Here is a 21,983-nt window from a genome sequence, read left to right as displayed (position 1 = left end):
AAAGCCTTTTAAAATAAATTAAAAAGATTTCCGCACAGTTAGATTATAAGTTTTAATTGACAGAGTAAAAAATTATGATATTGTTTGTCTATAAGAACTCTTCAACTCGTTATTAAATCGAAAAATGATTGAGTCATTTATTTAATAAATGGAGTAAAATGGGTTCAGTTTTAACATATTTGGACCAAAAAAATCGTGTGTAACTCCAATTTCAGGTGGTTTAGCAATTTTTTCAAAAATATAAATTGAAGAATTTGGTTAGCAAAAGTTTAGTATTAAAGGTTGTAATTTTGATAAATTTACTGCAAAAGGGTACCAATATATATTAGTCAACGACATATTAATTGTAAATACACATCTATAAGCTGATTATGCGAAAGATGCAAAGAACGCAAATTCTTAAGTTTAGCTGAGTCAGTTAAAAGAAATTCATGATTTCACTAAAAATTATTAAAAAGTTATATTATTAGGTGATTTAAATATAGATTATTTCAGCTCTTAATTTGTTAAGAAAGGGATGGCTGTATTAGAATAAAAAAGAGTATAACATGGATTTAATATAATCACTGGTGAATATGATTAATTTTATCACAATGATTAACCTAGTTTAGGATTTAACTAACCCAGTAAATAATATAGTTAAATGATGAATCTTTTTAATGAATTTTCAGATTTAATGCTGAAACAGTATGATAATATGCCACCTATAACATTTCGAGACTGTGACATAAAATATGGTAAAATCATATAATAAGATGATTATTTATCTCCAGCAGATGATTGCGTTACCTGTATGCGATTAGATTATGCTTTAACTAAAAATATAACTTGCTAAGGCAAAGTATTTACAATGAAACTTAATATCGGCGAGCATATATTTTTAACTAAACTTAGTGACCATAATGCTATGGAAATTATTGTTAATATAATTTAATAAGAGAATCAAATAAATAGCTTTAATGAATCTAGTGCTATAGTCCAGAATTAAGTGGATTCTTTAATAGAAGATACAAACTTTAAGCTTGAGCTGACAGATGTTAGCGATTAATTATAGAGAGATGTTTATAATTGTGAATAAAAATATGTCAAGGAGAAAGTTTATGCAGTAAAGAATAAAACTGATAATAGTGAAGACTGATTTATTCATTTCATATTTTATCAATAAATTACTTACCATTACCTAAAATTTAAGTCTTAAATAACTTAATTTATACTTAGAGTTTAGCTAAGTCATCCATATTATTGATGTGGTTCAATTATTATTTTAGTTGTTCTAAAATTAATGATCTACCTTATAAAACTCTAAATTTCATCGCAAATCCAGGTTATTTTTATTATAAAGTTTAATATTTTATAGATTCTAAAGACGATGTAATCCTAAGTAGAGTATTTTATGTTTATAATATGTATTTTTACATTAAAAATAATATCATATATACTAAATAATAGTAAGAATATTAATGATTTCATTTTCTTATTAAATTTCAATAGTCAGTTTACAAATTCCAATAAATTTATCAATTATAGATCTCTCTATAAATTGAATATCCTTATTAAATAATATGCTAAGAATTTCGAAAGAAAAGTTTTAATAAATTATGTTTTGAGTCTTTAATCCCTTGATAAAATATTAAATACACGTTATGATGCCTTATAATGTTGATATATTAGAAGAAACAGATAACTGATTACATATATCTGTGTATACTTTAGTATCCTCAATAGTAATATCGAATTCAGCTTCTTTTTAGTAGGAAAGTACCTTTTTATTAACAGAGTAAAAATAATCAAATATTATAAATTTATTTTAAAGTATAACTTAATTTAGGCAGTGAGTTCCATCAGTATGGTAGACTATTAGTGATGGGATTTCATTTTTATCTAGAATAAACTTTATTAACCTAGCAATAGTTGCACAAGATCCATATTTTTATTAATATAATCTCATCATATTAGGGATTATTTACTTCTCATATTATATTTTTAATTTATCAAAAATGAAATCCTAAAATTATAAAGTTGAACAATCTTTATCTACATTAAATGTATCAATCCAGCTATCAAATAATTGTATATTATTTTCCTATTCATATTGGAATCTCAAATTATTAACAATTTGATTTTTTTTGCAATATAAAGCTTCAATTGTACAAAACCAGTATTGTGGTAGATCATTTTTAATAACGTGCATAACTTAATTATAATGATTAACAAATAATTACATCTAAATATAAGTTTTCTTTTTTTCTATTGCGTTAACTATGTTGTCAACTTATTTTTACAAATCAATATGAAGAAAATTATATAATATCCTCATTTTTCTTATAAATAAAAAGAAATAATATATTACTCAAATAAATTTCAATTTTTCCAATACTTCATCAAGACAAATTGTTTCTATTCCTTCGTCAATCTCTTTTCTTTTTTCTCTTGTTAATTTAATATCATCAATATCTTACTTTAATTGGATATTTTCTACTTTCAGCTAATTCACTAATTTGTCTAAATCTGTTTGTTTTATCATAAGACTATTCACCTTATCTGCTGCTTTAGTGACACTATTTAATAAAACTGGATCCAAACTAATAGATTTAAATTATTCAGAACTTCTCCTATCTTATGTTATGACTTATGGTGCTATACTTACACTTTTTGGTTCAGCAGATGCTGTAAGCTCAGCCACTTTTTGTCTTAAATCATCTAACTCTCTTTAAATTTCCATAGGCGTGGTCCCTTCAGTTTCTCTATCTTTCTTAGTATCTTTTAATAGATTATCTAATTCACGTTTTATTTTACGTTCATGTGGGTCTGAATATTAGTTATCATACATTTTATCTAAATATTTGGATTGAAAATCCTTCCTTGATAATAGAGGTTCATTGCCTCTTTATTGTGGTGCACGTTATTATTTCCTAGACTCAATTTCAGCTTAAGTCAATTTATATTTTGTATGATCTTACTTATATGTATCCCAGTTTTCTGTAGGAGGAGGCCGTGAAGTTCGAGGTTATTATTACTCTGATTAACGTTATTTTAAAGATTTATATTATTAAGGATTCATTGTAATTTCAAAATTTACAAATAAAACAATTTTAATTATATAATATTATATAAATAATTCTCAGCTAATTTCAAAACTATCATTATTGGCTTCACCTTAATCCTCAATAAGTTATTTAATAATATCTTTAGCCTATATTCTAGTCCATTTGATTAGTTTTTCTTCAATTTATAATATTTCAGGATCAATTTTAGGTATATCAATACCTAAAATTTTATCAATTTCCTGAACACCTTATTTATTTTAGTCATCCAGTTATATGCTTAGCTCACCATCTATATAACTTATATCAGAAAATTATTAAAATTCTACACTTCGAATACTAAAGTTGCTCATTTCGTTACTGATATCATGAGAAAGATTCCTTAAGTCATTTGATAATACTGACTAATTTCCATATGTCTCTAGATATTCTTCATACTCTAACATAACTGCAGCTGTTATTGTAGATACTATATCTTCCTTACTGAGAGTAGGCATATTTTACTATCAATATTTAATATCTTAATTATATATAAATCGTAATAATAATAAATAGTATTTTCATTATATATAAATTAATTTTACATTCGGTTCACTAAAATATAATGAACACATTGTAAGCAGCACGCCGTTATAGAGATCTGGAATTTGCATCATTTTATTCACTTTGTAGGGTTTTAATTGACTCTAATAAATATTTTTATGCATAATCCTTAATTCCCGTGTTAGCTTAATCTTTAAATATCAGTGACGAGACAGCTTTTAAAATTCTTGACCATTGCCTTTAAGCAGAAAAATTAGATACGTCAATTTTATTTACAGAAAATTTAGATGGATTAGATGAGGTTTTATGTAGTACAGAAATTTAATAAGACGAAGAAATTTCAGGGTCTTTAGCTATTAGTTAATCAGCTCTTGTTGAGGTATCTTCATAAGTCTTCTAAGACTTACTTGGTGATTATAATGTATGGAATTAACTCACCGAATTACTATCAGAAGGAGGTTAAAGAGAAGATTTTGAGACTCTTAAACTTGACCTTATTGAAGCAGCTGCAAAATTAAGATAGTAAGCAGCAAGGCAGTGAAATTTTTATAGTAGGAACTTATTTTTTAATATATTATTTTATATAGATATTGGATACTTACATTAAATGTATGAGACATAGTTAATTGACGATAAGGGATATATAGAGACTTAGGACTCAAGCTGCAGAATATCTTCACAATTTATAGATAATGAACAAATTTAACTAATGATTAAACAAAAGAAATAGTAAAATATGCGCTAATAGTAATTAAACGAAAACTTATAAAAATAAGTATAAAAATAAGGTAAATATTGTAAAATTAATGTATCATAAAGAATATAGAATAAAACTTAGGAAATGCTACGGTAAAAATCAGTATTAGAATTGAGAAACTAATATAAAGATGAGTAATTTGAAGCAGATTTATTGAATTTCTCAAAAGGGATGAATAATAGCTTTGATAAGAATAATTTATTACTTCCTTGGGATAGACACTAAAAATCATGTGACGCATCTATAATTAGTAAAAACAGTTTAAATTAAGATCAAAGTGATATTGATTTAAATAGTTTATTAATTATTAAATAAAGAAATGGTATAGTGGCTAAATAAAATAAAAAATAAACCTCACCTTAATATTAAAAAATTACACCAAAAAGTAATTTGAGATTTAATAAATAAGAAATATAAACTCAATAGAATCTTGATTTTACCAATAATCTCACAGTAAAATCTTTAATTATTTTTGAAATATCAATGATAAAACCAGTTAATTTTAATATTTAAGATATAAATAATTCTAGTAATCTATCTAGAATTTAAAGAATAAGATAAAGAAATGAAAATGATATGATTATAAAATATTTTCCAAAATGATCATTTTTTAGCTGTAAAATATGTATGGAATACCTCATGAACATTATGTTCTGTTGGCATATATTTATCCATATAATCATGAAGAGCTTTATTACTTTCACAATCAGAATAAACACTTGCTTTATCATGTTCATCTAATGCATCGGCACGTTTTGTAAGTAGGGGCTTCTTCATTTATCTAGGTTACCCACCACCATTCTAGCATCCTAGAGGACACATCATTATTTCACAAATATCGCATTTTAAAGATCCAGATTCCACTAGTTTAACTAATTCATCCACTGCAACACCACCATGAGCAACAGCAGCACGGTAAATTTCGCCACGAATATTCATTTCAAAAACTTTAACAGTCTATACATTGTCTTTATGAGTGAAGAGAGTTTCAACTTTTGCTTAAGCCATATCACATGGTACATTCTTCAAGGAACAAATAAAACGCAACACTGCCTCAGTAACACCAGCAGTTTTGCCAAAAATATAAGCTGAGCCTGAGTAATTATTAAATGGCGCATCAAATTAACCTTCTTTAGTATCTTTTAGCTCTTATTCATGTTCAATGCTAAATATAAATTTTCTATTCTTGAAAATATCCGCCATTTCACGTGTTGTAACTGATATATCACAATCAGCAACACCATTAGTCATAAGTTCCTATCTTAAAGCTTCATCCTTTTTAGCAGTGCATGGCATGAACCCAACAACGCAAATATCCTCTGCATTTAAGCCTATTTCTTTTACCCAATGTTTTTTAATAGTTGAGCAAATAATACCATGAGGAGATCGTGATGTTGATATTTTAGGAATAAGAGAAGGATATTTGTTTTCTACAACATTAATCCAAGCTGGGCAACAAGAAGTAAATACTGGTCCAATACCTTTTTCTTTTGCATAAATAGCCTCTTTTGCGTCTTCAATAGTCGTAGCATCAGCACCCCAGAGATTGTCAAATATATAATCAAACCCAATGTCACGAAGACTTTTAATTAATTAAGCCTCACAAGTTGTTCCCGGTTCTTAACCCATAGATTCTGACAATCCAACTCTTGTAGCAGGAGCTAAAACTGCTATTAATTTTTTACCAGCTTATTTAGCTTCCCAAATTTCACTAACTCTAGAAGTAGGGTATATGGATCCAAACCCACAAACTGTAATGCACTAACCACAACCAATACAGTTAGATGAATCTAACTTAATGCGGGTTGTATCTGTATTTCCAGACGAATCTCCAGACTTAGAAATTACTTGTGGGGGTTGTTTTGGGGCAGATGCTTTGAAAGCACCAACTAACTGGCTATCTGAGCAGATACGTCCACACATACCACATCCCATACAAGTGCTATAGTCAATGGTGATAGTAGTATTAGAATCAACTCCTGTGACGGTATGAGTTGGTTTTGGTGGCATTTAGTAAAATGAAAAGCAATTCACTAGTATTAATAATTGTTTAAGTTTAGCTGTTTATACAAATCACAAATAAATAGTATATAGTTTAAAGTAATATATTTCACTTATTATTAGTTCATAACAACATATTTCCCTCATTCGTCATCCTCTTCCACACATTTACCAATCTACTCAAAGTATTCCTCTTTCAGCTATTCAAATTTAAATGCGCGCTAAAACGACTAATTGACATCTTCATTTAATATTTCTTTATATAAATTAACAAGACCATTCAATATACTTTATGCAAAATTTTAAATAACTAAGATTGGAATTCCTACTGTTTGTGTTAGGCCTATTTGCTACGCAGCAGTTTATAAGTTACTTATAAACTCTTCTGTTGATAATCTCGTGATTTATACCTACAGTAAGTCATATAAAACTAGTACTGCATTTTCATTAATTGTTCTGACAGAATTTTGTAACTTTTCACCATTTATTTCAATTGCTAGTTAGCCAAACCATTTGACAAAATCCAGAGGATTTCTTCTTAGATATAATGTTGAATGCGCCTTTAATGCTTTAGCTGCATCTGTGTGATCAATTTATAGTTAAAAAGACTAAATATTAAAAATATCAGCTAAACTAAACCGTCCATCCTTATCTTCATCTATAAAGTATAGCAATGGTAAGTGTGCTAGGTCATAAGAAACTGAAACCCGCTTAGAACCTTCTAACAGCTATTTAAGGCTTATAGTAGGGTTTTATGGATGTTAATAAACATATTTCACAAATTCTGATATAATTTCTGTTCTAAGCTCAGATCGTGGTTATGAGAGCGATCCTCCCATTTAACTTAAAAATATATTATACTATTATATAAAATAAATGTGTTCATTGCTCTTCTTCTTAATTTTAATGAACGGCGAAACCACCACCAACAAATCTGGGGCCTGTTCCTGCTGTTTCATTAGGAGCAATGAATCCACCAGCTTCTTCCCATTATTACTCAGCACGTCTACTCATCTCATCAAATTCTTTACGCTTATATACAAAGTACTTCCTCTTTACTTCTTGTAATTCCTTAGTTAATTTTTCAATTTCTCCACGATATTCTGCAGACTGAGCTTAAAACATAACTAATTCAGCAGATACTGATGATAGTTAGCGAGATTTTTGTTTTAACTAATCTTAATAATGATTTAATTTCTGTAATACTTCAGGTCCAGGTTATCTATTAAGAGCCTTTTTCAGAGCATTATACAGACGTTCTTTTTCCTCTATTTCCATTTACTTCTAAGAAACTTCTTCAGTTTTTTCAATCAAACGTTTTTATAAATGTTTAACTTTCTTGATTAACTCAAATTACTATGGATCAGAGCCTTCTAACTATCTCCAACGATGTACATTCATTGGAGATTATAGTTCTTATGTTAATGCGCGAGTTTTAGCACGTTCGTCTAGTAATTCTTTTTAAAGACGCAATAACTCCTTTTTATATGGCTCAATAGCAGCCGCCTATCTTCTTAGTTGAACTATCTATCTTCTAAGATCAGTCACTTTAGATCTAAGTAAACGAATCTCATCAATTCTTTAGTTATATTGTTTCTCGCCCTTTGCCAATGTAGCTTAATGAATTCTAACCTTTTCGTACAATAAAGAAAGTTCATCATTTCTCCGAATTAACTGTGTTCCAAGGATATCTCGCTCAGATATTACAATTTTATACTCTTTTAATTATCTTTATCTTTCAACATCGGCCTCGCTAATAATATGATTAAGCTTTGCAATTTCTTAAACTTAGAATCCAACAGTAAGTTCTGATTCTCTCAAATTCTATCTGACCCTTTCTAAATCCTATACAATAGAATCCTTTTCCTTTTAGCAGGATTTAAGTGCAAAATGTTCACGAACTAAAGAAGTATCTTTAGATTATATTTCTTGTTTTAATTGATCTATAACATGCGACATAACCCTAAATTATCTACGTAACTCAGATATTTCATCTTATGCTTCAACTAAGTTCTTCGAATAAAGATTTCTATCTGCACGAACTTATTCATATAGAGATTGCTTTTAACGTAATTTTGCATCTGCATCAGTAACACGTTTTTATAAATCTTAAATAGATAGTTCACGCATTTTCAATTCTTATAGAGCTTGCTAATATTTTTAGTGCATTTCGGTAGCTTAATGTGAGTATTATTCTCTTTCTTTTTCAAGCTAGAAAATAATATTTCTTTGTTTTTAGGCCTCCGCTCTAAATGCCGCTATTTCTGATTCGAAAATTCGTTGTTGGCCTTCTTATTAAAATAATAAATCCTATTTATCTGCAACAGTTACTTCAGCTACTTAAAGTTATTTCGTAACTACTTAATGTTCTCTTTTTAAAGAATCAGCATCTTTTTACACTGAATTGTTTGCAGATCGTAGTTATGAAATCTAATGCTCTAAATCAGTAGCTTTTTATCGTAATAACTCATTCTTTTCTTCTTAATTACGTTTCTATATATCAAGAGATTCGATTCTTTATTGGGCAGTTTGTAGCTATCTATTTAAATTATTTTGCATTTATCTTGCTTAAGCCTATTCTTACATATACATTTAAATTTAAGTCTCTTTCTCAGAATTTTACTATTTTGTATTAGTAATTTGGCGAGATAATTCATTAGAATCTTGTTTGGCTTTAACTAACCTGTCATTAAGTTATTAATACTCTTTTTATGCATTAGATAGCTTATCTTATTCTTTTTTCAAATTATCCTAGCTATGAGAATATTATGCCTTTAATTCATCAATTTCTTGGTCTTTAACAATAGCTTCTTTTTCTAATTTATCACAACGCACACGTAATTCAGTAAGATTGTTTTCAACTGCTGTTTTTTGCTTTTCGTGATTCTGCATTTCTAATCTGGCTTGATTTAATTAATCTTTGAGGTTTCTAATACGAACCTCATTGCTGATTTTGTCATCCTACATATTTTTAACTTTATCCTATGATAATCTCAAATCTTCAGCTTACGCCCTATAACTTTTTTGCGCTTCCATTAATTATTGATTAAGAACATCTCTAGCTCTGCTTAAATCCTCAAGTGATGATTCTTCCGAAATTCCAACGTTACCTCCTTTTGTACTAGAGTCTATCATACTTCTTAAATTTTATACTTAAAGTTATAAATTACTAATTTCTTATTAGTTCTGACCTTCTTTTTCACGTCCTTACTTTACAACTTCCCAAGCTTTATCAACCTCAGCTTTCAGTGCCGCTATTGTTTATTGGTCCTCTTTGGTTAATCTAAGTGCCGTTTTAATTTTTTACTAATTAATGCTAAGCTACTATGCAAGTTCGCGGACACGGGCGACAAGAACTTTTTCATTTTCATGGGACTTGCGAAGTGCACCATGTAGTTTTTCATAATGAGCACGAAAGTCATCCATAGAATTATCACCAATTAATTCTGATATGATTTCATGAAAATCACGCTCAATAACAGCATAAGCTGCTTCATCGATAGCTAAATCGTATGCTAACAATTGTTTCTCATCCAGAGTAGGTTGTGAAGGAGGATTATCTGCCATTTGATGGAAAGAATTTGCGGATTGTCCTTTTTAATAATAATATAATAATATAATAATAAAGTAAATACAAGAATTTATAGTTATTAATTCTTATTAGATATCATTATTATATACAATAAATATTATTTTTATCATGCAAAATGTCATAAGAAAAAATTAAGTATCTTTAGTAGTAATTAGTAACAACTACGTCACTAAAAGATAGATTATTAATATAAGATACTATAGATGAAATAATATAATTATAAAAACATAAGATAACATCTACGTATGACATTGCTGATTGTAATCTATATGACCAACGCCTTAAGTAATTTCAAAAACAAGGTATAACGTGGCTTTTAAATAAGTTTCAATATAAATAAAATTGTTTATTGGCTGATGAACCAGGTTTAGGAAAAACAGTTCAAGTTATAAATTTTTTAAATAATGTCTCTATTAAATCAGTTCTTATTTTAGCTCCACCTACATTATGCTATCAGTGGATCTAAATGTCAGGCTTTTGGAACTTGAAATACAATATCAGCCATATTAAAAAATATTCGGACTTAGCTTCTTTTAAGGAAGGAATAATGATTATTTCTTATGACTTAGCGGTTATAAATATAAAAATATTATCTAATTTTAGTTTTGACATCTTAATTAGTGATGAGGTTCATTATTTAAGAAATGTTCAAACTCAACGGTATGCTGCATTGTAATTGCTCAAAGCAAAATTTCGGATTGGATTATCTGGCACTCCAATTTAAAACACATATGAAGAGCTTTATGCGATATTTAATTTTCTAAATATACCGGGTCTCCCTTCATAGGAGATATTTTATGAGAGATATGTCGACCCTATTAAATTATAAATCGGAAGCAAAAAAATATAGGCAATAAAGTCGGGTGCTGCTGCTGCAAAATAGCTATAAGGAATTGTTAACCCTGCTATTTTAAGAAGATTAAAAAGACAAGTTGGATTGGAACTACCACCAAAGGATGATCAAACTATTCTTTTTAAGTTAAGCGTACAATAGGAGCAATGTTATAAGTAATTATTATAAAGCAAAATAATAGCTAAGAAAACTGCTTTTTATGTAATATAATAATTATCTTAGGTTTGTGATTATCCGTATATAGATAATAATTAACTCATTTTCGATTGTGCACATTCTAATAAGATTGTATGGATTGTATAAAAAATTTGCGATATATTTAAAATTAAGAACGGTGGATAAGTTCTTAATCATTTAATAGATATAAGACAAAGAATCTAAGTATTTGATTGTGAAATTAGTGAAGAAGAATTTAATGAGTTAGAATAAACGGAGTTTGATATTTCAATTGATAAACTAATTATTTTTGCCCCCTCTATTAAATTCTTATTAATTTTAGAAGAAATAATTTACAAACTCGGTCTGACTTACCATTTAATGACAGGAACTACATCATAACAAGATAGAAAGTACATAGTTGAATCTTTTAATTAACAATAAATTTAGATTCTGCTTTCAACCCCTCGTGTCGGAGGTATCGGACTTAATCTCACGTCAGCTAATCACGTTATTATAACATAACCTTCATGGAATCCTGCTATTGATTCTTAGGCGTCATAGCGGGTGTGGAGAATAGGGTAACAGCGAAAAACAAATATTTATAGATTTGCAGCGGCAGGTACAGTAGAAGAAGTTATTATCGATAGATAATAGTTAAAGTAGATTATGGCTGATAGAATATTAGAAAATGCATTTGAATAAATAAAAACAAAAATGGGTTCAGTGTTTGCTTATTATTGTCCAATGAGAGATATTTAAATTAGAAAGTTTGAAGAAAAATCTACTATTAAAACCGAGCAGGTATCTTTATTGGCAAATAAATAAATCTAAAATACTTTTGCCTTTGATTTTGATAAGCTTGCAAGCGATTTATTGGACAGATAACCCTTTATAACAGATAGTTTTTTTCCACCTCCAATTGACATGATACTAGGAAGGATATTAAAATTTGGTAAGTAAAAACGCGATGCAAACACTCCATTTACAAATAATGAATTGATGGAAGTTTTAATGGATTATCATTAATATGCTGAAGAAATACAACATTGTATACGAATTTCATTAGAAAATTATGAAGGAGAAAATTAGTATAGATTAAAGAATAATATTTATCTCTGATGATCATGGTTTAAGAGAAGTTATTTTTTCTAATATTGATTTATAATAATCGTCAGGTTGCAATGTTTAAATAGTTACATATGTAGGTATATTTTATTATAAATTAAATTTTGCCTTTTATTTATAGATTTCTTCAATAGACTTATTTATATTTTGTAAATAAATATTCATCATATTTTATGAAGTGTGAGTTTTTTTCATGATCTCTAACTCTTAAATTATTTTATTAAACAACTATTAATGTTCTAACAATAATTTATATGAACTAATAATCCTATTAATACTTTCATGAGAGTTATAAACTTCTTCAAATACAACCATTTGTTCATTTATATCTGTTTTAAGTGCCTCGAATAATATTTTTAATTCTTCAGATTATATAGTATGCCCAGTTTGTAGTTATTCTGTAATATACTATTCAAAAAATTCATTACTTTAGATAGGATCAGGAGGTTCTGATACGAGTTCAATTTCTTACTCAACTAAAAAATCATCCAAAATTTCATTATTAGCCCAATCTAAATTTTCATTTGGATGAGTGAAAAGTGTTAATGTTGCTAATATATCAACTGCACTTTCTGCTAAAATTTAATTCTCTGCACCTAAATAAAAATCTAATAGAAACTATCCATTGCCAATTTTCTTTTAAAAACTTTCTAGATCATTAACTCTGCTTAACAGCTCCAGTTCTCTAACTAATTATGTTTATTTTGCGCCACCCATTTTAAGAATTTATTTCTCCTATAAACTGGCCTACTTATTAGCTTATTGCTCAAATTAATAATCTCTTTTTAGTATTTAGTTAACAGAATCAATTTAATACTAACGGTGTATATATAAATCTTACTCACATTACTATAATCGTTTCTCAAAAAGTTAACCATACTATAATGAAAATTATGATAAATATTCATTAGTAAATATGTCTTGTGGTTGTATTGTTGTTTCAAAGTTATCGATATTTTCTATTATTTATTCTGCTTGCATACTATATGTAATATTAAAATTTGATTAAATATCTATAAAATTTTTTGCAGGTCTATGATTAGGATAATTTAAATAAACACTTTGATAAAAATCAGATTAATGAAACTATTTATTCAATAAATACTAATTTAAATCATTTTCACCAGATACTACAACTTTGACTACATTTTCTAAATCAGAAAATTAGATAAATGTAGTGTAAAAAAGAGTTTATCGTATAAGTGATATATTAAGTTAAACCAACAGAGAAGCTGGAAGGCCTGACATAATTTATTCTACTACTTATTGTTATACTTTTTATTTTAAGTTAACTTCTTATTATTATTCGTACTACGGCAAATATTATGCATATTAGTCTTAAGTTTAATAAACTTTGCTATAGTTAACAACATCATCCCCTAAATCAATAGCATTTAAATCAGCCTACCTATCCTTTGTTATAGACTATATTTCAGATAATGGCATTTTTCCTTACAATATTCTTGCGCCTAAAGGGGACATTCCATCTACTTCTTTATCTTCTATTGTTACCACTTATTCAGCCTCAAATTATGTCATCGACTTACCGATTAATTATCCTAATTATTATTCGGTTATTTTTTCTTCTTGTCTTAACTTTTCTAGCGTTTCTTCACTAGGAAGCCATTAGTTTATTTTTTTAAGTCGTCTATTTTCTGCAATAATATCATCTACAAACTTAGTTGGGTCTAATTTAGAAATTTAATCATCTATAACATTAGCGTTATCTCTTTGTTTCTTAGCATATTTAATTTAGCTGAGTAATTAAGTTGTTTTAATAGTTGATATTAATATTTGATCTCTTTAAGTAAAAATCTCAAACTAATTAAGCAATGGTTTATCTTTTTTAACCTTTGCGATATTTTTCTCTGGTTTTGGAGGAATTAATAATTTCTAGTCCATATCAGACGATGATGAATAATCTGCCATTTTTAATTATGATAGGTATAATTTTATATAATAAATAAAAGGTTCATTTCTCGACTACAGTTTCTTCCTTTTAGCTATCACCACCCTTCGCAGCTTTAGCAGCCTTAGCAGCTTTTTCTTTTTCTTCTTCGGCCTTCATTAAAGTATCCAATTCTAAAATTTGGCCATCGCTTGTCAATTTAAGTCCCAATGCATGAGCGTATTATTTTTATTCAGACAAGTCCCAAGTTTTAGAACCAGAAGCTCTACGTTTTTCACTTAATAAATAATATGTTGCTGTAATTTGATTATGTCTATTAGAATTAATAGCTCTCAAAATTTTTCCAGCAGACCATTCTGGTAATGCCTATACCATAGTATAAATAACACGGAAATCTATTGAAGGAGACACTTCCACATGATCAACTGGTGGTAATGGGTCATCAATGGTCTCAATAAACCAAGGATGTTCCATGATTTCTTTTAATTATATACGCTTTTCAGTATCTACAACCAATATTTTTCTCAGTAAACTTTAACATTTTTCAGAAACAAAACTTGGGATATCAAATTATCCAGCAGAAATTTTTTTATATAACTTAGTTAAATCTTCGTCGTCAAATGGCAATGACCCACATACCATAGCATATAATATAATTCCAGAACTCCAAACATCAACACCTGGGCCATGATATTTTTTACCAGATAAAACTTCAGGAGCAACATAAGATGGAGAACCACATGCAGTTTTAAATTTAGCAGTTTCTTATGATAAAATATTAGAAAGACCAAAATCTATAATTTTCAGATTGAACTATGAGTCTAACAAAATATTTTCTAACTTAAGATCACGATGGCATACTTTACGTTCATGACAATAATAAACTGAAGATATGAGTTAACGGAAAAACTTACACGCTTCTTATTCCGTTAATTTAGTACGTTTAACAACATAATCAAATAATTCTCCATTATCAACCATTTGTGTGACAATAAAAATATGATTAGGTGTATCAAGTACTTCAAATAACTTAACAATATTTGGATGATTAAGCATTTTAAGCACTTAAATTTCACGAACAACGCGATTAAAATCTTCTTCTCTAGAAATACGTGCCTTTTCTAAAATTTTAATAGCAACTTTTTCCCCAGTCAAAACATGAGTAGCTAACTTGACGTCACCAAAAGTTCCACGGCCAAGTTACTTCTCTATAATATAATTTGAGACGCGTTTGACTTTGATTTCATTATTTGTTGACATTATTTTAAAGTGGTGGAAAGAATCAGTTATAATATTAATATATATTTAAAAATGTATTATTATTACATAATAATCAGAGTAAATAACATTTTCTGAAATATACTATATTATTCCAATTATATTCATTTACTCAGAATTACGACACAGGAAAGTTGTCATATAATTTTTCTACGATAAAGACTAAATATATAATAGTATATAGTTTAATTTTAAACATATAATTCATTATTAATTACTGATGGAAAACGAGGTTTTAATTAATAATACATAATATAGTAACGTACATTCCGTTTTTTAATTTTTACCAGTCTAAACAGTTTAATACTATATGTTTAAAAATCTTATTATTATATAACTTATATAAAAATTAATAAAAATCCTAAATAATGCATCCATTTATTTAACATTTTAATAATGAACTAAAGCCTGCCACTTTGCTCACAACGTTTTAATAATGCTCATAAGTAATTAAAACACTGAATCATCTACTTCAACTTCCAACACTAAGTACATTAGAATTAAAGATCTATCATGCAGACTTTCCAGGTTTATCTAAGATTACATTTCAATAGCTGTAAATTGTATATGAACACTATTCATCAGCTCCTTTAGATCCAAAAGCATCCTCATCCTAGCTATTGTTACAGGCTATGTCAATTCTATAATTTTTAGCTTCACTAAGACGATATCTAAACGCCGATAACGAGCCTCTTTTAATATCAGCTTAATCGTTCTAATTTACAAGTAAGTATAAGGAGCTAACTGGCTTGGGAGATATTTCTTTTGAGATTGCGAAATTATAAAATTAACTTTTTGGCGCAATATAAGTATAAGAAGAACCATTTTCTGATGTATTATCGAAACTTGAAAGTATTTTTGCCCAACTTCAGCAAGCTGCGACAATCGCTTCTGGAAAAGATTAAACATTATTAGAGAATTTGAATTATATTATTAAACGTTAAAATGCTGGATAGTTATTATTTAATTTCGTATCGCCTCTTGGTTGTGAGATATAATTATAGGAATCAGAACTTCTTGCATTTTCAAAAATCGTATAATTTTATTTCACTCCATAAGGTATGCGATGTGGAACTAACTGTTTAGCTATTCTTTAAAATATTGTGCTATAATTAAGTAATATAGTAGGAATCCCTGTTGTAGAAGGTACATTTCAGTTGATATTGGCAACTGCTGAGTAATAGTTATTTAGTATTGTAGAAGTTAACAAATAACAGTTTATGAGTTATTTCAACTTGATGATAATCGGAAGACTTCATGTTTATACTGAAAAAGAATTTTATGTATAGGCAGTTGGTGCGTGTGATGTAGTTGTTAAGATAATGTAATGGGCATTTCCTTCTAGTAGAGATTTCAAAACTTTTCATGATATTTTATAATGGTTTAGACATTTTATTAAACCATATTTCCATGATAAAATCCATAATTACAAATAAGTTAAATATAATAACGTAGAATTTTACGATAATGATTTAAAAAGATTTATCAAAGATATTGATGGTGTTAGAGATGGCTTTGGATTTATATTTAAAACCTGGTTAATGTGTAAATCCATGTTTTAAAGCTAAAGGAGCATTCTTTAAGGATTAGTATCATTATTATTTGAAATAAAAAGACCAAATGGAATGTGTATTGAAAAGAAAGTATATTTGTCAATTGAAGCATAAGACTTAGAGTTAATTGGTGATGAATATGATGTAGATGTTATATTGAGCAAGGTTGGCTTGATGATGGTTAAGTGAGATTTATATTATTATATAATAAAATTAGTAAAATAAAGTTTTAAATGAATTAACTTTAATCTTATTTTGACTGCCATATAACTTAATAAGGAAAAGATATTTTAACTAAAATATAAAGCTTAACTAAGAAAGATTACTATGAAATCTTTCTAACTCCAATAGCAGAATCTCCGCTTTATGACTAGGTATTTAAAAAATATTATGAAGAAAAAATTTCAAGACCTATTTCTTTTAAATAAATCAAGCGATCATTAGATAAAAACGCATATCCTAATTTGGGGTCATTGTTTTATCATTTATATTTGATAGTCAATAATTCTTTTTTATTTAATGGCAGACTAAAAGAGACAACTGCTCAGCTTGCAACCTTGGATATATTTAAAGCAATTATCTAATGCGCACACTGCTTAATTCCTGATACTAAATAAATTATTAATGAAAATAATTTTGACTAAGTTTTTGAGATATTAGAGACATTTTAAACATCTGCACAAGTTATTGGTAGAGAGCGTGTGTCAATAGAACGCAGATTAGCTGCAGTATAGAAGATTAGAATAAAGCTTAAAGAAATTGGGGAGGCAGCTGCTAAAGATGCAATTGAAGGGATCAAACAGTGGGTCGGCGAAGACAGCCCAGGTCCTTTATAGCTAAGCAAATATGGAGAATTAATAGAAGAAATTTCGTTAAAATTATAGGCTGGCAATTTTTCAGGGAAACTGTAGAAGATGAAATGATTAATTGATGTTTTTAATACTATTATTTTTTGACGTAAATTACATGGAAAAATCAAAGTTAATTTACAAAATCTATAATATATGCTAAAATAGTGGTAAATTTGATCATGAATTTCAATTTACTTGCCTAATATTTTAGGATTCATATAAATAAAATATTTGTGGCTCAAACAATTACATATTTCACAAAGATTATTCATAAATAAAACCCTTTACAGAACTAATCTATATTACTACTTTTTAAATATTTATTGCGAATAGTGCAAATAAAATTATACCATTAGCATTATCATTCAATTTAGACAATGCAATTTTTTACATTTAATTGAAATCTATACAAATATCTGTAATTTACCAGTAGATCTTCTTCTATATTACTCTTAGTCAAGTGTAAACATAACTATAACATTCATCACTTAATTCCCAACTGTCTTTTAACTTATTAAACTCTCGCCTCTTATACCTTCTCGATTTCTTCAATTTGTATGCTAGAGTTTGTAATTACACGTAATTTGTCTATTTCTGTCTCGTATTTCTTACTTCTGGGCCCTTTAATGCTCGCAATAATTGCGAAAACTAAGGCTGAAACCGCCGATATGCACCCAGTAACCATGCAGCAAATCGAAGTTGCGGCGGTTTCTGCCTTCCCACCAAGGCTAGAAAGCTGGGCCACTATGATAATTCGCTTTTCAGAAAAAACCAAAGTTCCATTCATATGTGACCCATTCGAAATTAAAATCAACTTATTATTATCTAATTTCATTGCACCATAATACTTCTGAGCCGAAGAAAACGCTGATGGTCGCATCCAATTTGCAACATCTTGCCACGTCATTGTGGGGACTCCAAAGTGTTAGGCAAAATCAAACCGCTTAAATGCAACGCCAAAGAGGGTATTTTGCTTTATATCACCTGGAAATGCTATATTATCCTTGTTTAGGACGATTTGAGTACTATTTTGATACTTAAAGGAGTAGGTATCTCTGTTCATAGATTTAAATTGCATTCCGCATGGATATTACACTATAGGTTTGGCAGTGGTCGGTTTATCACAATCTTCATTTACTTTCGCTTATAGCATAGTATTTTTAGCCTTTAGTTGATCTAACGAAAATGATTGGACATAAGATCTGATATTTTAAAAGAAATTCGGAACTCTATAATACACATGAACGAGCTGATTAGGGTTAAAGTTATCTAATGTAAATTAGTGTTCCTGGGGTGTATTAGAATTTGTATGCTCCACTTCGATATAGGATAAACCAAGTGCCTATTGATAAAAAAATCCCCCTATCACAACCAAAAAGCCACCAAAAATCGAAAGTACTATAATAACAATACCAGGATGTGATATTGGTATACAGTGATGGAGAGTTTACTGGAAAAAACGTTGATTAGCTGCTTTCGCATCAATTGAGATCAATCCCATTTCTTATCAAATAATATAAATAATATATTATAAATTTAATATTAACGTTATCTTTAAAACATTAATATAAATCAAAGTAATTATTTAATTGATCTTAAATACAAGTTAATATTTTAAATTAATTTTCTGGTTGTTTAATACAATTGTTTATAGTCCACTATATAAGTGTATAAGTAACTAGGTTTATAAGAGAATACAAGATAAATCAGATTTTAAGAGAATATTTACTTCTAATTTCCTTATATTTTCTTCCCCTTGCTCCACACATTCCTAATATAATAGAAAAAACAATAGAGAAAACTCCAGTAACAAAGCCCACAAACCAGCAGTAATAGCTAAGTTAAAGTGTTTCTTTTTTGCCAGCCATAATACCAATTTAACTAAAAATAATAGATCTTTATTCGGAAAACACTTCACGAGAATCTTTGTGTTCACCAATAGAATAAAAAATTATTTACTCATCTCTAAGAGTTTACAATATGGCAGGAGTAATTACACCGTATAATTTAATAGCATTTGTAAAAGTGGAGGGACGCATCCAATTTGCGACATCTTCCCAAGTTATTCCTGCTACATTCAATTAAGATTAAAAATCAAAAGATTTGAAGGCTGGTCCGAAATATAAATTAGTCTCCCGGTCAGAAGGTAGAGTTATGTTAGTTCTTTGAATATCAATTGTTGTTCCATCTGATTTTTTTAAAGAATAAGAGTCTTTGTTAATTGTTCTATACTAAATTCCACATGGATAATCCACAATGTCAGCCTGAGATTAAGCCGTTAAGCAATTATAATTAAGTTTCAAATCTGATATTGAAGTTTCATGTGTTATTTAGGACCAACTATATCCGAGAACATAAGAACGAACACATTAATGAAAATCATTCACTTTGTAGTAAATATATAATGGTTTGTTCGGATCTAGGTTTTCTAAATTTAGATGCTATTATTTTTATGTAGGTGAATTCTAATGTAGTAATTCCTCATATAATATGGTATTAGATTCCGTTAATAAAAATGAGCCTAGACCTAAAAGAAAGGCAGATATAATAGAAAATGTGACTATTAACACCCCTGAGTGAACAAAAGGTACAGCATGCTATAAATTTTGCTAAAAGAATCTCATCCCAGAGAATTTAGTATCAAAAGCCATGATACCCATTTTAAATAAATGAAATAACTCTAATTTAATGTTATTAGATATAAAATTAAGTTGTATTAAATTTTATTCAACTATGTATAGGTTTATATAATACTAAATTTTGATATTCTGGGTATATAGATAAATAAATAAAAATAATTATATAAATTATTTAATAAATGAATTCAAAAAAAGGTAGAGAATTTTTAGAAAAAATGAAATCTAGAGATACAAAGACAGAGCTGAGTCTATTTATTGAGAATAAGTAATAATTTGAAAAGAATTCACTTAAATAAAAATATTTTGATTACATGAAGAAAAAATTTCCAGATTATTAAAGAATAGAAAAAATACTATCAAACCAACTGTGTATTGAACAGCCATTAGTGGATAATCCATCACTTTCATCCTTTTTCTAGCTTTTTGTAGAAGAGTAGCAGCTTTAAATTGGCTTAGCATAGTTATATGCAAATTTAGACTAAAAATCAGAACTTCTCATAACTCTTTCTTAAGTATAAGAAGATCCAAAGTAAATTTTCTTTCCTCCTCGAGTTTTATCTAATAACGAATATGACATTTATCAGCAAAGATTAAAAGCTCTTTAGTAATAAGCAACATTGATCTAATTTTAATGTTCAAATCTGATAAATAACTTACCTATTTCTACAGCCACTTTTTCACTATTTGACAAACTTGAATCAAATAGGAAACCCCCATAAAATATATAAGAAAATTTTTAATTGCAAGTATCATCAATAATTCCTGACAAAAGTTTTATTAAGATATTTTCAATTGCATTTAAAATTCCAGAAGCAAATCTTACTGCAAATTTTAATGCTTTTGCGGATAAAAAGAGATAAAATAATGAAATTTAACATTTAATGAATGCTATTTAATCGGCCATTATAAATATTTTAGAAATGTTCGAAAATTATATTCCAGATGAGTAAATAATTTATGAGGATAACAGTGATAAACTCAAATAAAAATTAGCAAATCAAAACCATATATTTTCAGCAAAACCAATAATCCCAAAAAAGCAAGAAATCATACACAAAAATAACTAACCAAAATCACTAAATACAGATATTTTTTTATTTCAAGCATAGAAGTAGGCAGAAAAAGAATATTAATAGGCACTTGACACACTGAGTACTCGCACTAAGGCAGACCCATCGACTATTATTTTTAATTAAAAAATTACATAATTACGAAAACTCAAAACAGACTTCGAAACGGGTCAAAAAAAATAAATATCTCAGGAAAGGCTTAAATTAATGTAGAATCGTATTTTAGCAGCGGAGAAAGATGCTGAAAAAGTTCGCCCTAAGGTTGAATTTGATGAAGAAAAACTACTTTAATTAAGCAAAAATTAAGTTTCGCGACTTAAAGAAAATGAGAATCGGAAATAACTTTAAAATGGCTTGATATTTGATGGAGAGTTTAAGGGGTATAACTAATTTAGCGCTGGAAAAGATGATAGTAAGGAAAGTTTTGTAGCGATGAATTTACTGGCAGAAAGAGGTCTTTTAGGGACTGAAGCGGCCAGCCAGGCATTGCGTGAGTTACGTGGCCGTGAAGTTCAGTAGAGATTTGGAGGGATGCTTCGAGATGATGTGGGTAAACTTTTTGGGTGATTTAAGAGTATTGTTTATTAAACATTATTATATTTAAATAAA

At 28.2% G+C, this 21,983-nt stretch overlaps 15 protein-coding genes across 15 annotated transcripts; 6 read left to right on the top strand and 9 right to left on the bottom strand. All coding sequences in view use genetic code 6, as the record gives it.

Moving 5' to 3' along the window:
• Positions 1–124: 124 nt before the first annotated feature.
• SS50377_23303 (Neutral sphingomyelinase) lies at positions 125–1,138 on the top strand (the record flags this gene model as incomplete). Its single annotated transcript, XM_067907168.1, has 1 exon — positions 125–1,138. One exon carries the CDS (start codon positions 125–127, stop codon positions 1,136–1,138), a length of 1,014 nt encoding a protein of 337 aa, XP_067766436.1.
• A 1,212-nt stretch (positions 1,139–2,350) lies between these two features.
• Positions 2,351–3,061, bottom strand: SS50377_23302 (uncharacterized protein; the record flags this gene model as incomplete). The annotated part of the gene is made up of 1 exon (XM_067907167.1): positions 2,351–3,061. One exon carries the CDS (start codon positions 3,059–3,061, stop codon positions 2,351–2,353), a length of 711 nt encoding a protein of 236 aa, XP_067766435.1.
• Positions 3,062–3,121: 60 nt separating this feature from the next.
• On the bottom strand, positions 3,122–3,541 carry SS50377_23301 (uncharacterized protein; the record flags this gene model as incomplete). Its single annotated transcript, XM_067907166.1, has 1 exon — positions 3,122–3,541. One exon carries the CDS (start codon positions 3,539–3,541, stop codon positions 3,122–3,124), a length of 420 nt encoding a protein of 139 aa, XP_067766434.1.
• A 107-nt stretch (positions 3,542–3,648) lies between these two features.
• SS50377_23300 (uncharacterized protein) lies at positions 3,649–4,128 on the top strand (the record flags this gene model as incomplete). The annotated part of the gene is made up of 1 exon (XM_067907165.1): positions 3,649–4,128. One exon carries the CDS (start codon positions 3,649–3,651, stop codon positions 4,126–4,128), a length of 480 nt encoding a protein of 159 aa, XP_067766433.1.
• An 819-nt stretch (positions 4,129–4,947) lies between these two features.
• SS50377_23299 (FeFe-hydrogenase 1) lies at positions 4,948–6,354 on the bottom strand (the record flags this gene model as incomplete). The annotated part of the gene is made up of 1 exon (XM_067907164.1): positions 4,948–6,354. The coding sequence occupies one exon, from the start codon at positions 6,352–6,354 to the stop codon at positions 4,948–4,950; it is 1,407 nt and encodes a 468-aa protein (XP_067766432.1).
• A 134-nt stretch (positions 6,355–6,488) lies between these two features.
• SS50377_23298 (uncharacterized protein) lies at positions 6,489–7,184 on the bottom strand (the record flags this gene model as incomplete). Its single annotated transcript, XM_067907163.1, has 1 exon — positions 6,489–7,184. One exon carries the CDS (start codon positions 7,182–7,184, stop codon positions 6,489–6,491), a length of 696 nt encoding a protein of 231 aa, XP_067766431.1.
• A 43-nt stretch (positions 7,185–7,227) lies between these two features.
• On the bottom strand, positions 7,228–9,912 carry SS50377_23297 (putative flagellar associated protein; the record flags this gene model as incomplete). Its single annotated transcript, XM_067907162.1, has 1 exon — positions 7,228–9,912. The coding sequence occupies one exon, from the start codon at positions 9,910–9,912 to the stop codon at positions 7,228–7,230; it is 2,685 nt and encodes an 894-aa protein (XP_067766430.1).
• Positions 9,913–10,052: 140 nt separating this feature from the next.
• Positions 10,053–12,068, top strand: SS50377_23296 (DNA repair and recombination protein Rhp26p; the record flags this gene model as incomplete). The annotated part of the gene is made up of 1 exon (XM_067907161.1): positions 10,053–12,068. One exon carries the CDS (start codon positions 10,053–10,055, stop codon positions 12,066–12,068), a length of 2,016 nt encoding a protein of 671 aa, XP_067766429.1.
• Positions 12,069–12,071: 3 nt separating this feature from the next.
• SS50377_23295 (uncharacterized protein) lies at positions 12,072–14,003 on the bottom strand (the record flags this gene model as incomplete). The annotated part of the gene is made up of 1 exon (XM_067907160.1): positions 12,072–14,003. The coding sequence occupies one exon, from the start codon at positions 14,001–14,003 to the stop codon at positions 12,072–12,074; it is 1,932 nt and encodes a 643-aa protein (XP_067766428.1).
• A 43-nt stretch (positions 14,004–14,046) lies between these two features.
• SS50377_23294 (Kinase, CAMK CAMKL) lies at positions 14,047–15,243 on the bottom strand (the record flags this gene model as incomplete). Its single annotated transcript, XM_067907159.1, has 1 exon — positions 14,047–15,243. One exon carries the CDS (start codon positions 15,241–15,243, stop codon positions 14,047–14,049), a length of 1,197 nt encoding a protein of 398 aa, XP_067766427.1.
• Positions 15,244–15,629: 386 nt separating this feature from the next.
• On the top strand, positions 15,630–17,003 carry SS50377_23293 (uncharacterized protein; the record flags this gene model as incomplete). Its single annotated transcript, XM_067907158.1, has 1 exon — positions 15,630–17,003. One exon carries the CDS (start codon positions 15,630–15,632, stop codon positions 17,001–17,003), a length of 1,374 nt encoding a protein of 457 aa, XP_067766426.1.
• Positions 17,004–17,047: 44 nt separating this feature from the next.
• On the top strand, positions 17,048–17,737 carry SS50377_23292 (Bromodomain-containing protein; the record flags this gene model as incomplete). The annotated part of the gene is made up of 1 exon (XM_067907157.1): positions 17,048–17,737. The coding sequence occupies one exon, from the start codon at positions 17,048–17,050 to the stop codon at positions 17,735–17,737; it is 690 nt and encodes a 229-aa protein (XP_067766425.1).
• Positions 17,738–18,149: 412 nt separating this feature from the next.
• On the bottom strand, positions 18,150–19,166 carry SS50377_23291 (Cell division protein 50; the record flags this gene model as incomplete). Its single annotated transcript, XM_067907156.1, has 1 exon — positions 18,150–19,166. One exon carries the CDS (start codon positions 19,164–19,166, stop codon positions 18,150–18,152), a length of 1,017 nt encoding a protein of 338 aa, XP_067766424.1.
• A 205-nt stretch (positions 19,167–19,371) lies between these two features.
• On the bottom strand, positions 19,372–20,325 carry SS50377_23290 (Cell division protein 50; the record flags this gene model as incomplete). Its single annotated transcript, XM_067907155.1, has 1 exon — positions 19,372–20,325. One exon carries the CDS (start codon positions 20,323–20,325, stop codon positions 19,372–19,374), a length of 954 nt encoding a protein of 317 aa, XP_067766423.1.
• Positions 20,326–20,483: 158 nt separating this feature from the next.
• Positions 20,484–21,941, top strand: SS50377_23289 (uncharacterized protein; the record flags this gene model as incomplete). Its single annotated transcript, XM_067907154.1, has 1 exon — positions 20,484–21,941. One exon carries the CDS (start codon positions 20,484–20,486, stop codon positions 21,939–21,941), a length of 1,458 nt encoding a protein of 485 aa, XP_067766422.1.
• Between the last annotated feature and the right edge of the window lie 42 nt (positions 21,942–21,983).

This window comes from Spironucleus salmonicida, chromosome 3 (assembly GCF_000497125.1).
Source record: "Spironucleus salmonicida strain ATCC 50377 chromosome 3, whole genome shotgun sequence".
Lineage (NCBI taxonomy): Eukaryota > Fornicata > Diplomonadida > Hexamitidae > Spironucleus > Spironucleus salmonicida.
The sequence above is the reverse complement of the archived record's forward strand: the minus strand, read 5'-3'. Positions and strand labels throughout refer to the sequence as shown.